Source organism: Eriocheir sinensis, chromosome 3 (assembly GCF_024679095.1).
Source record: "Eriocheir sinensis breed Jianghai 21 chromosome 3, ASM2467909v1, whole genome shotgun sequence".
Taxonomy (NCBI): Eukaryota; Metazoa; Arthropoda; class Malacostraca; order Decapoda; family Varunidae; genus Eriocheir; species Eriocheir sinensis.
This window is the reverse complement of record NC_066511.1, coordinates 5,522,389-5,534,739: the sequence shown is the minus strand read 5'-3', so window position 1 is coordinate 5,534,739 and position 12,351 is coordinate 5,522,389. Positions and strand designations below refer to the sequence as shown.

Genomic DNA, 12,351 nt, shown 5'->3' with positions numbered 1-12,351 from the left:
CTGTTGATGAGTGACCTGGTAAGGCTGATGGAGTTTTGGTTCTCCTTATCAGCCAGCTTATCAGGGTTGGTGATCCCCATTCCACCCAGTCTTGGAGGAAGTGCTAGCATATCCCTCTCCTCCTCCCCCAAAGCATGAGATTTCACCAGCGCCGGCAAGAATACATTCTTGACGGCATTTTCCAGTGGTCGGAGGAGTGGACTGATGCCGGGGATGTTGCGCATCAGGAACGTCCACCGATGTTGGATGCCGTGGATGTACGCTGAATAGGCAGCGTGTGGCTCAGTCTTGGCAATGGCAGACAGAGCTTCTATTTCCTTCACCCATTCAGCTACTTTGTCTCCCACGTACTCCTTCTTATATACCTCTGTCCCGATCACTGCACCTAAGTGTCGTTGTCCGTCTTTTGTCACAATGACGCCACTTCCTCTAAAAGTTTCTGCGGCATGGTCATAATGTTCAAGTTTGACAATAAGGACAGACTTGGTGGCGTTAGGGATGTGTCCTATCTCAGGGCCGGCGGTGTTCACAATGTCCCACCACCCTTTTAAGTCCGAGATTTTACCAGCACCTGAGAGGTCATCCGCATAAGCCACCTGTTTCACCCGTTTTTCTGCGTACGCGATTTCATTTTGGAGGACTGATAGGCCCAGGGCGTACATAGCCATGGCTATTGGGTCACCTTGTGTTGCTCCCTCAGATGATTTTAACACTTTCACTACTACTACTACTACTACTACTACTACTACTACTACTATTACTGCCACTACTACTACTTCCATTGATATTACTACCATCATTATTACTACATTAAAAATACATTAATATAAATAATAATTATAGTACTTTTATTAAAAAATAATAATAGTAATAATAATGAATATAAAAGACTGGGCTGGAGTGCTCACGGAAGACAATGCAGCATATTGAATGGTTGGTGCTATGCTGCAAGGTTGTTGTTTTATGGTCAGTGCGATATTCCTGTCATAACATGGATCAGACATGGATCAGACCAAATGTCTAGAAAGTAAAATGGGAACTGTTCAAAGAGGGATGATTATAATGATGCTGGCTGTCACTATAACCGATTAGAAAAGAAAAGCTGCAAGTATTTAAAGGAAGCTACGAAATTATATGACATGATAATGGTAATTAGAATCAAGAAATGGCATTTGTCAGGACTCAAATAGGAAAGATAACAACAAATAGATAAAAGAAGTGACAGACTTAGAAATAACTGATATGAAATGACCCAAGGAAAAGTCTTTCAGCAGATGGTCTGATGAAATTAAAAAGGAATTGGAACGTTTATATCGAGACTGAAAACTAAAGGCACAAGGCAGAAAAGAAAGGATGTTTGGGAGAGGCCTCTGACTTGCATTGGGTTGATAGAGACTCAGTGTTGAGTGATGATTATAAGTCTCATTATTATTTCATTGTTATTATTACTACTAATACCGTCATTAGCAATGCTCCTGCAACCAATCCCGCAACCCTTACTACGAAAGGAAAATCTACTCCAGGAAAACGATTTGCCACAAACTTTATGGCTCACTTAGACTAATTAATCAAATTACGCTGTTTTAATCATTGATAGGAAGTCAAGTAATTAAACTACAAATTAGCACTGAGCATGATGGGCCAAAATTAACATTAACAAACATTCATCTCGCGTTAATTAAGCAGAATAACCGCACGTTTACTTTAGGAGAGTGATCTCTGGGGTTCTCAGGAATAGACTGTTATCTTTCATAATACAGAATTAGTAGAGAAAACTGTACCTCTTGGTGGAGGCAGAGTTGGGTTGAGCGTTGACTCGGTGCTCATTTCCTTTACATTGGCCCTTGAGCCTGTTGTGGGAAATAACCCATTATCCCGGCACACGGGGCCACTGTGACGTCCGGATTGCCACCATTTCCTTCCTCAGGTTTCCCTAGGTGCCCAATCTTCGACTATCCTGAAAGGGAGAATAAACAGCTGGTGTGCTGCGCGCCGACCACCCAGGGCGGGATTCGAAACCAGGCCCATGGATTCGTAGTTAGAAGTGCTAGCCACTTCACCAATGATACGCTATATTTTTTAGTCGGAAGAAATGTTTTTTTATAAAAATCGCAGAGAGAGAGAGAGAGAGAGAGAGAGAGAGAGAGAGAGAGAGAGAGAGAGAGAGAGAGAGAGAGAGAGAGAGAGAGAGAGAGAAGGCTCTCGTTACCATTAACATGCTGTGATCTTGGAGTTTAAATACATCACCATGGGCATTCTTTACTAATGAACAAGTGAATATCAGGAATCACAATCGCAAAAGCTATTTCTAGCCTGGCTCTTCTTCTAATGGATGTTCAAATGATAAATGATGTGCACTATCAATCAGAGGCATATATTATGAAGTAAATTTTGCGTGAAAATTAATGTGAAGACTTGCCAGCGATTTTTCATCTCAGAATGTGTCACCGAGTGGAAGGCTCTTGGTTGCTATGCGAGAAGGATGCGCAGAGGAGCGGCGCTAACTCTGGGACCCCTTCACACACAGACACACACACACACACACACACACACACACACACACACACACACACACACACACACACACACACACACACACACACACACACACACACACCTATAAACCTTTTAAAATCATGTGAAAACAACGAAATTCTATTAATAATGTTAAGTTCAACCTAGGTAAATACAAACAGTAGGCATTAGTTAGGTTCGTCTCGTTAATTACATTGCCTGTCACTTTGGAACATAGCACATAACATTACGGCAACTGTAAAATGTAGGCTGAGAGAGAGAGAGAGAGAGAGAGAGAGAGAGAGAGAGAGAGAGAGAGAGAGAGAGAGAGAGAGAGAGAGAAGGCTCTGGTTACCATTAACATGCTGTAATCTTGGAGTTGAAATACATCACCCTGGGCATTCTTTACTAATGAACAAGTGAATATCAGGAAACACAAAGAAGAAGCATATCATGACCAAGTAAAGTGAAAAGTTTCCTAATCATAAACAATTGTAGAAAGTGGCATCATGGTAATAATTGTAGAAAGTGGTATCATCGTAATAATTGTAGAAAGTGGTATCATCGTAATAATTGTAGAAAGTGGCATCATCGTAATAATTGTAGAAAGTGGTATCATCGTAATAATTGTAGAAAGTGGTATCATCGTAATAATTGTAGAAAGTGGCATCATCGTAATAATTGTAGAAAGTGGTATCATCGTAATAATTGTAGAAAGTGGCATCATCGTAATAATTGTAGAAAGTGGTATCATCGTAATAATTGTAGAAAGTGGCATCATCGTAATAAATGTAGAAAGTGGCATCATCGTAATAATTGTAGAAAGTGGCATCATCGTAATAATTGTAGGAAGTGGCATCATCGTAATAATTGTAGAAAGTGGCATCATCGTAATAATTGTAGAAAGTGGCATCATCGTAATAATTGTAGAAAGTGGCATCATCGTAATAATTGTAGAAAGTGGCATCATCGTAATAATTGTAGGAAGTGGCATCATCGTAATAATTGTAGAAAGTGGCATCGTAATAAATGTAGAAAGTGGCATCATCGTAATAATTGTAGAAAGTGGCATCATCGTAATAATTGTAGGAAGTGGCATCATCGTAATAAATGTAGGAAGTGGCATCATCGTAATAATTGTAGGAAGTGGCATCATCGTAATAATTGTAGGAAGTGGCATCATCGTAATAATTGTAGGAAGTGGCATCATCGTAATAATTGTAGGAAGTGGTATCATCGTAATAAATGTAGAAAGTGGCATCATCGTAATAATTGTAGGAAGTGGCATCATCGTAATAATTGTAGGAAGTGGCATCGTAATAATTGTAGGAAGTGGCATCATCGTAATAATTGTAGGAAGTGGCATCGTAATAATTGTAGGAAGTGGTATCATCGTAATAAATGTAGAAAGTGGCATCATCGTAATAATTGTAGGAAGTGGCATCATCGTAATAATTGTAGGAAGTGGCATCGTAATAATTGTAGGAAGTGGCATCATCGTAATAAATGTAGGAAGTGGCATCATCGTAATAATTGTAGGAAGTGGCATCGTAATAATTAATAGTGTCATCGTAATAATGTAGGAAGTGGCATCATCGTAATAATTGTAGGAAGTGGCATCGTAATAATTGTAGGAAGTGGCATCATCGTAATAAATGTAGGAAGTGGCATCGTAATAATTGTAGGAAGTGGCATCATCGTAATAAATGTAGGAAGTGGCATCATCGTAATAATTGTAGGAAATGGCATCGTAATAATTGTAGGAAGTGGCATCATCGTAATAAATGTAGGAAGTGGCATCATCGTAATAAATGTAGGAAGTGGCATCATCGTAATAATTGTAGGAAGTGGTATCATCGTAATAAATGTAGAAAGTGGCATCATCGTAATAAATGTAGGAAGTGGCATCATCGTAATAATTGTAGGAAGTGGTATCATCGTAATAAATGTAGAAAGTGGCATCATCGTAATAATTGTAGAAAGTGGCATCATCGTAATAATTGTAGAAAGTGGCATCATCGTAATAATTGTAGAAAGTGGCATCATCGTAATAATTGTAGGAAGTGGCACATCATCGTAATTGATTTTTTTTTTTTTTTTCGTTTCCCTGTTACTTCATGTTTTGTCAGTGTGAATGTTGTCCACGTTTCCTTTATTCACAAGAGTGTACAGCCACCCAGAGGCTACCTCTCCCAACAGGCTACTTCCCCCTCTGTCCCTGTCCCTCAGTCTCCTCATGTGTCCCCAAACTTTCAAGGAACGAGGAAGCCAAACTTAGCCACGGTCCCACGCCGGTACCTTTGAAAGTCGCCCTGTCACCTGCAGCCGTTTGGTGAATACGTATCCCGGGCATTGATCCTCCCGCCGCCGTTAACCTGCCTCCAGAACACCGTTACGCCCGCGGGAGGCTCAGGATTAGCGGAGCTTCAGAGTTAAGCCAGCGGGCAGGAGGAGCCGTAACTAAAACTAACTCGGCGAAGGGAAGGAAACTTTCTCATCAAGGAATTTTGTGGTGCTATTAAAACTTCATAAATTGGTCATTAAAGTTATCATCATCTCTTGTCATTAACTATCGGAACCTCCGCTGCTATTCACGCTATCGAGGTCTGCGGCGCGTCTGTGAGTCTGCTCAGGTGTTGATGGGAAGGAGGGGAGGGGAAGGGGGCTGAGGCAGGAGCTGTTGTGTAGAGGAGAGCGGCGAGGCAAAGAGGTAGGGATGATGAAGGTGAAAGAGGGAAAGGTGGGGATAGTGAAAGAAAAGAAACTGTAGAAGAAGGTAATTTTTAGTATAGGCGAGGGGGGGAGGAGTAATGGGAGCAATGGGAGGAGTAATGGGAGGGGACATCTAGCTCATAATATAACCAGGCAGCTTAGAAGTAATTCTAGAGGAGTAACAGAGGACGGGCTAAGAATCTTCTATACTCACAGCAGGAGCCTCAGAAACAAGATAGACTTACTAAGGGGTGAAGCTTGTTCAGAAAATTTTGACATAATAGCGATCACTGAGACATGGATAGACTTTGCTAATAGAAATTTTAGGTCAGAATTTGAAATAACGGGTTATCAGATGTTTCACAAAGACAGAAGGGGCAGAAAGGGAGGTGGAGTTGCGCTATATGTTAAAGACTCACTTAAATGTTTAGTTAACAACTCAGTCAAAACTAACATGGATTCTGAATCAGTTTGGGTGGACGTTTACAAAGGGAAAGAAAACTAGGAGTTATATACAGGCCACCCAACCTTAACAGGCAGGACACGAGTATATTACTACAGGAGATTGGCAGGGCGAGTATGAGTAGAAATGTCTGCGTAATGGGGGACTTTAATTATAGGAATATAGACTGGGAAGATCTAGTGGGTGACCTGGAAGCCGAGGACTTTCTTGAAGTTATACAAGATAATTTCCTTAAGCAGGTAGTTACTGAGCCTACCAGAGGAGATAACATATTAGACTTAGTCCTAACCAATAATGGGAACTTGCTACGTGAGTTGGAGGTGGGCGGAGAGTTAGGAAATAGTGACCACAGAACGGTTCGTTTTAGGTTAGACTGGGCGGTAACTCGTGATCCAAACCCAGTGTTAGTGCCAGATTTTAGAAAAGCAAACTACGAGGGGCTTCGAAGACATCTTGAAGGGGTAAACTGGGATAATTTAGGGATTCATGAGGGCCAGAACTGCGGATTGGAGAGCCAGGAGAACCAGGTAGAAATGTCTTACAATAATTTAGTTAGAGTAATAGTAGAGGGGCAAGAACAGCATATACCACAGCGAACACTTAGAAAAGAAAACAATGATCCTAAGTGGATGACTCGTGGACTAAAACACGAGATTGGGTTAAAGAAGGGAATTTATCAGAAAATAAAGAATGGGAAACACATCTCAGGGGCCGGTACGTCGAACTATCTAGATTAGTTAAGAAAAACACCAGGATAGCAAAAAAGAACTATGAGATCAAAGTAGCAAATGAGGCGAAAAGTAATCCTAAGGGCTTCTTTCAGATGTATAGAACAAAAACACGGGAGAAAATTGGACCGCTGAAATCAAACACAGGGGAGCTAGTAGAAAATTACGAAAATATGAGCACATTGTTGAACGACTACTTCCTTTCAGTATTCACACAGGAGGATCGAACGACTATACCGGAAAGAGTTCAGGTGTACGAGGGCGGGGATGGCGATAAATTGAGGGATATAATCATTACCAGGCAAGTAGTTCAGGATGAGATAGATAAGCTTAAGAAGAACAAGTCGCCAGGTCCTGACGGGATATTTCCGAGGGTATTAAAGGAGCTAGGTGATATAATCAGTGACCCACTAACCGACATCTTTAAGATGTCGGTTAATACTGGCTATGTGCCGAGCCTATGGAAAGTAGCTAATGTGACGCCGATTTTTAAAAAGGGGGACAGGTCAGTTGCTTCAAACTATCGCCCAATTAGCTTAACATCGGTTATAGGGAAGATGCTGGAGTCCATAATAGCCAGGAACATTCGGGAGCATTTAGAGAAACATAGCTTAATTCACGACTCGCAGCATGGGTTCACAAAAGGTAGGTCATGCCTCACCAATCTCTTGTCCTTCTACAATAAAGTATTTGAGGCGGTTGACAGAGATGAAAATTATGATGTAATCTATCTTGATTTTAGTAAAGCGTTTGACAAAGTTCCTCACCAACGACTGTTGCTTAAATTACAGGCTCACGGAGTAGAGGGTAAAGTTTTGAACTGGGTCAAGGCGTGGCTTAGCAATAGGAAGCAAAGAGTGCAAATCAATGGTAAAAAGATCTGACTGGGGATGTGTTACGAGTGGGGTCCCACAAGGTTCGGTATTAGGTCCACTTTTGTTTATTATTTATATCAATGACTTAGACACAGGAATTAGTAGTGATGTTAGTAAATTTGCAGATGATACCAAGATCGGTAGAGTAATTGAGTCGGATCAGGACGCTAGTATTCTCCAAGGTGAACTCAACAGATTATATGACTGGGCGGATAAATGGCAGATGGAGTTCAATGTAGGGAAGTGCAGTATTCTGAGTGTAGGTAGGAACAACCCCTCACATAACTATTGCTTAAATGACACTCTCATAAGTAGGTCTGGGTGAGAGGATTTAGGGTCTTAGTGAGCTCTGATCTCCGTCCAAGGGCACAATGCATTCAAGCTAGAAATCGAGCTAATAGGGTACTGGGATTTATTTCAAGGAGCGTAAGCAACAGAAGCCCTGAAGTCTTCCTCAAACTATATTTAGCATTAGTTAGACCTCATCTTGACTATGCGGTTCAGTTCTGGTCACCCTACTATAGAATGGATATCAAAATGTTAGAATCGGTGCAGAGGAGGATGACTAAGATGATTCAGGGGTTGAGAAACTTGCCATACGAGGAAAGACTCAAACAGTTAAACTTGCATTCTCTAGAAAGGCGAAGGGTGCGTGGAGACATGATCGAGGTTTATAAATGGATGAAGGGCTTTAATAAGGGAGACATTCATAAGGTTTTGTTGGTAAGAGAACCGGGTAGGACACGAAGTAACGGGTTTAAACTGGATAAATTCAGATTCTACAGGGACATAGGCAAAAATTGGTTTACTAATAGGGTGGTGGATGAGTGGAATAGGCTTAGCAGTCATGTGGTGAGTGCCAATACAATTGTCACATTCAAAAATAGACTAGATAAATTCATGGACAGCGATATTAGGTGGGGTTAGATACACGGGAGCTTAGGGTCAAAGGAGCTGCCTCGTACAGGCCTACCGGCCTCTTGCAGACTCCTGCGTTCTTATGTTATGTTCTTATGTTCTTATGTAATAGTGGAGAGAAGTTGTGTCAGCAGGATAGGGTAAAGAAAGATAGGTAGCGAAGGAAGAGAAAGGGAAGGTGACGAGGAAAGGGGACAGTGCTGTGGCGGCCTTCGCCACAAACCCAATCACACTAGATCCAAGGCGGCCGACAGTGAATGCTCACGAGGCGGTGAGTGGCAGCCACGCTGGTAGCTGGGTGGCTGTGGAACTGATGTTTGATCCTGTAGCGCCCTATATATAGTGTGTCTTTCACTAATAAATCAGTTGTTGTCAGACCATCACAGTGTTTGGTTCTTCAAAGGAACACAAAGGAACACAAAGGAAGATCAAACAAAAGCAGACCTGCTGGTCCTTACGAGGCTGTTTGTGACAAGCTACACTAACTATCTAATCAAAGGTGGAAGATGAAGGACACCAAAGGCGAAGGCTCCTCCCCACCCCCCATCCCTCCAGCCAAAGCTGGCAGGAAAGGAAAAAGAACCATGCAGCATGGAAAAACTGCATGGAAATTATGTAGGAAAGAGGAAAGAACTCCCATTACTGCTACCACTAACCGGGCGATAAAAGCGGACAAGGACACCAGTATTCGAAAGAACTTAATGTTATTACGGCAATGAGTAATATCTTAGTTGCTGGTTGAATTCAAAATACTTGTCTAATCTATTCTTGAAGGCCGTAACTGTTGTACTATCAACGACATCACAGGGTAGAGAGTTCCAAACATTAACAACTCGATTGGAGAAGAAGTGTTTAGCTTCGTGCGACGAGAATCTTTTACCACTTATCTTCAAATTGTGATTTCTTCTTGTTCTATTTGATCGATCAATTGTAATCTTCCGCATTAATATCACTGAATCCTTTAAACATTTTAAACACTTCTATTAGATCGCCTCGCATTCTTCGTTTTGATAGGCTTAATAAATTTACTTCTCTAAGCCTTTATTCATATGATAAATTTCTCAACCTAGGAATCATCTTTGTTACTCTTCGTTGAACCCGTTCCAACTTTTCCATGTCTTTTCTGTAACAGGGAGACCAAAACTGTACACAGTACTCTAGACAGGGTCGAACCAACGAATTATACAATTTTAATATTACTTTTTCCGATTTATTATTAAAGACTCGTCCGATGAAGCCAACCAATTTGTTTGCAGTTTTAACTACCTCTGAACAATGCTGACCGGTCTTTAAATCGCTTGATATAGTGATTCCAAGATCCTTTTCTTTACTTACTGCAGAAAGTTGTTGGCCATTCATTACGTACCGAACGCGATTGTTATTTTTTTCCGATGTGCAACACTTTACATTTGTCAACGTTAAATTTCATTTGCCATTGATTGGCCCAACGTGCAAGTCGATCTAGATCTGATTGTAAGGCTTCTTCGTCGAGTGTCGCAGTTACTTTACTTGCAATTTTTGTGTCATCAGCAAATTTTGATACTTTGCAAGTGAGCCCATCATCGATATCATTAACATAAATTAAGAAGAGCATGGGGCGAAGCACTGATCCTTGAGGTACGTCGCTTCTGACATCGAGCCAGTTAGATGTAACACCGTTTAGAACTACTCTCTGTTTCCGCTCAGAGCCAGTCCACAAGCCAATTTTGAATGTTACCCGAGATACCGTGCGCCAATAGTTTGCTGAGCAATCTTCCCTGAACTAAGAAATTAGACTGCCTGAAGTAGCACCCGCTAAATTGGTGACACTCGGAGTGACGCAAGCTGCTCCCTCGCCTCTCGACACAATGGACACGCCCTCCATCAACTCTCCGTCCACCACTCCCGCAGACCCCCACCCAGCCGCAGCCGCACAGGTCAAGCTACCGACCTTCTCTACGATCGACGCACATACTTGGTTCCGGCGACCAGAGGTGCAATTCCGCCTCAAAAGAGTGAGCAGCCCAACCTCACGGGCAGACCACGTCTTAGCAGCTCTCCCAGACGAACTTTTTCCACGCATCTCGGAATGGTTGGAAGCCAAGGGCGACGCCGCCATCGAATACGACGACCTGAAAACCTACCTACTTCAGCGTTTTACGCCTTCCCCAGCAGCGCGAGTGTCACAGCTCCTCCAGCTCTCACAACAACACCTTGGCGACCAGATTCCTTCCGATACCATCCTCGAGATGAGGGCACTGGCAAGACGTAATAATTGTAGAAAGTGGCATCGTCGTAATAATTGTAGGAAGTGGCATCGTAATAATTGTAGGAAGTGGCATCGTAATAATTGTAGAAAGTGGTATCATCGTAATAATTGTAGGAAGTGGCATCGTAATAATTGTAGAAAGTGGCATCGTAATAATTGTAGAAAGTGGTATCATCGTAATAATTGTAGAAAGTGGTATCATCGTAATAATTGTAGAAAGTGGCATCATCGTAATAATTGTAGAAAGTGGTATCATCGTAATAATTGTAGAAAGTGGCATCATCGTAATAATTGTAGAAAGTGGTATCATCGTAATAATTGTAGAAAGTGGCATCATCGTAATAATTGTAGAAAGTGGTATCATCGTAATAATTGTAGAAAGTGGCTTCGGGCACCGTGGCTCCTCCGCCTCCCCGAATCTATCCTCGCTGCCATTCCCAACGCGGAGAAAATCGACGAGGATGACCTACATCAACAAGTAGACCGCCTAGTCGATGCACTCACGGCTTCAACCCACTGCATCAACGCCGTGCCTTCCGACACCCCACCATCGTTCCAGGATGACGAGGTCGACATCGCAGCAGCACACCGCCTACCACAGCGAATCCGACAAGCACCAGCGAAACAGTACCACATCCCGCGGCCACGATCAAACCACCAAGGGACCAAGAAGTTCACGGAGCAGCTCTACTACTACCACGCCAAATTCGGCCCCAAGGCAAGAACCTGCCAACCAGGATGCTCGTGGCCAAAAAACGAGTAGGGCGGCCGCCGTGCATCGCGGCGGCCCCCACCGGTGTTAACGCTTTCTTCTTCTCCGATCCTGCAACGGGGGTGCGTTTCTTTGTCGACACTGGCGCTACCACTTCCACAGCCAGTCAGCTACCAGCGTGGTTGCCACTCCGCGTCTCGTGAGCATTCGCTGTCTGCCACCTTGGATCTAGCGCAAAGACTCCCGTCCCGCGCCTCGTGATTGGGTTTGTGGTGAAGGCCGCCACAGTGCTCTGAGTAGACAATGAAGAGAACGAGGTATAGGCAAAAGAAGAAAAAGAAACTAGTGATTGGACAGACAAGGGAAGTATGAAAAATCCAATGCGCAGATAGAGGCGAGGTTGTGGAGGCGCCGACGGTGTAGTGTGGAGGATGTGAGGCTTTGGATGAGGGTATAAAGGGGAGGGCTGGTAGTGAGGAAGGGAGTACCGGAGTCCGCGCCAATCAGGTAAGGTCAGAGGAGGAAGTTCTTTCATTGTTTTGGGCGCTGCGTCCGTCGACTTTAAACTTTGATGCAACGTTTTCCTGAAGAAGCGAGGGAGGAAAGGATGAAAGAAGATTTGATAAGAAATCACGAAAAGGAAACAAAACGAAAATCGTATATAAAGCTCTAGGGCGAAAAGAAAGAGAGGGAAAAAGTCCGCTATTGCACTGCTTCCGCAGAATACACTAAGAAGTTACGAAAAAGGGCAGCGTTTTGTTAGAGGGTCTTGATACTCCCTTTCTGAAAACGCTCAAGTCGCAAGAAGAGAATAAATACAAACGAAAGTAGGTTATTCAAGAGTATACCAGGAAAAGAGATTAAATGATGAGGATTTTGGCTAACTATTGGAATCGAAATCTGTTTAACACAGAGGTGATCTAAAGAAGAAAATCTTGTGCAACGAGACCTCGGGAGTGGAAGAGTCATGCAGTTATCAAGTTCAAGATGGCAGTTAGCATGAAAGTATTGATAATAATAATAGATAGAAAGGAAAGTAGCATTACTGCGGAATTAAAGTTGTAGATGACAGTCAGTAGAAGGGGAGCTGATGAGACGAGAAGCCTTTGACTCTTTTCTGCCCAAAGGAATGATGTTGGTGGAGCCCTCTCCCCCAACGATCAGTGTTGAAGATATACACT

The 12,351-nt window shown here is 42.7% G+C and overlaps 1 protein-coding gene across 1 annotated transcript in view; it reads left to right on the top strand.

Annotated features, from left to right (window-relative positions):
- Positions 1 to 5,698, top strand: part of LOC127003178 (uncharacterized) — a 31,029-nt gene extending 25,331 nt beyond the window's left edge. The window contains exons 2-3 of the mRNA XM_050869557.1: positions 3,976 to 4,040; positions 4,079 to 5,698. Coding sequence (XP_050725514.1) covers positions 3,976 to 4,040; positions 4,079 to 4,594 — 581 coding nt within the window. The 3' untranslated portion in view covers positions 4,595 to 5,698. The remainder of the gene's footprint in view (positions 1 to 3,975; positions 4,041 to 4,078) is intronic.
- The last annotated feature ends 6,653 nt before the right edge of the window (positions 5,699 to 12,351 follow it).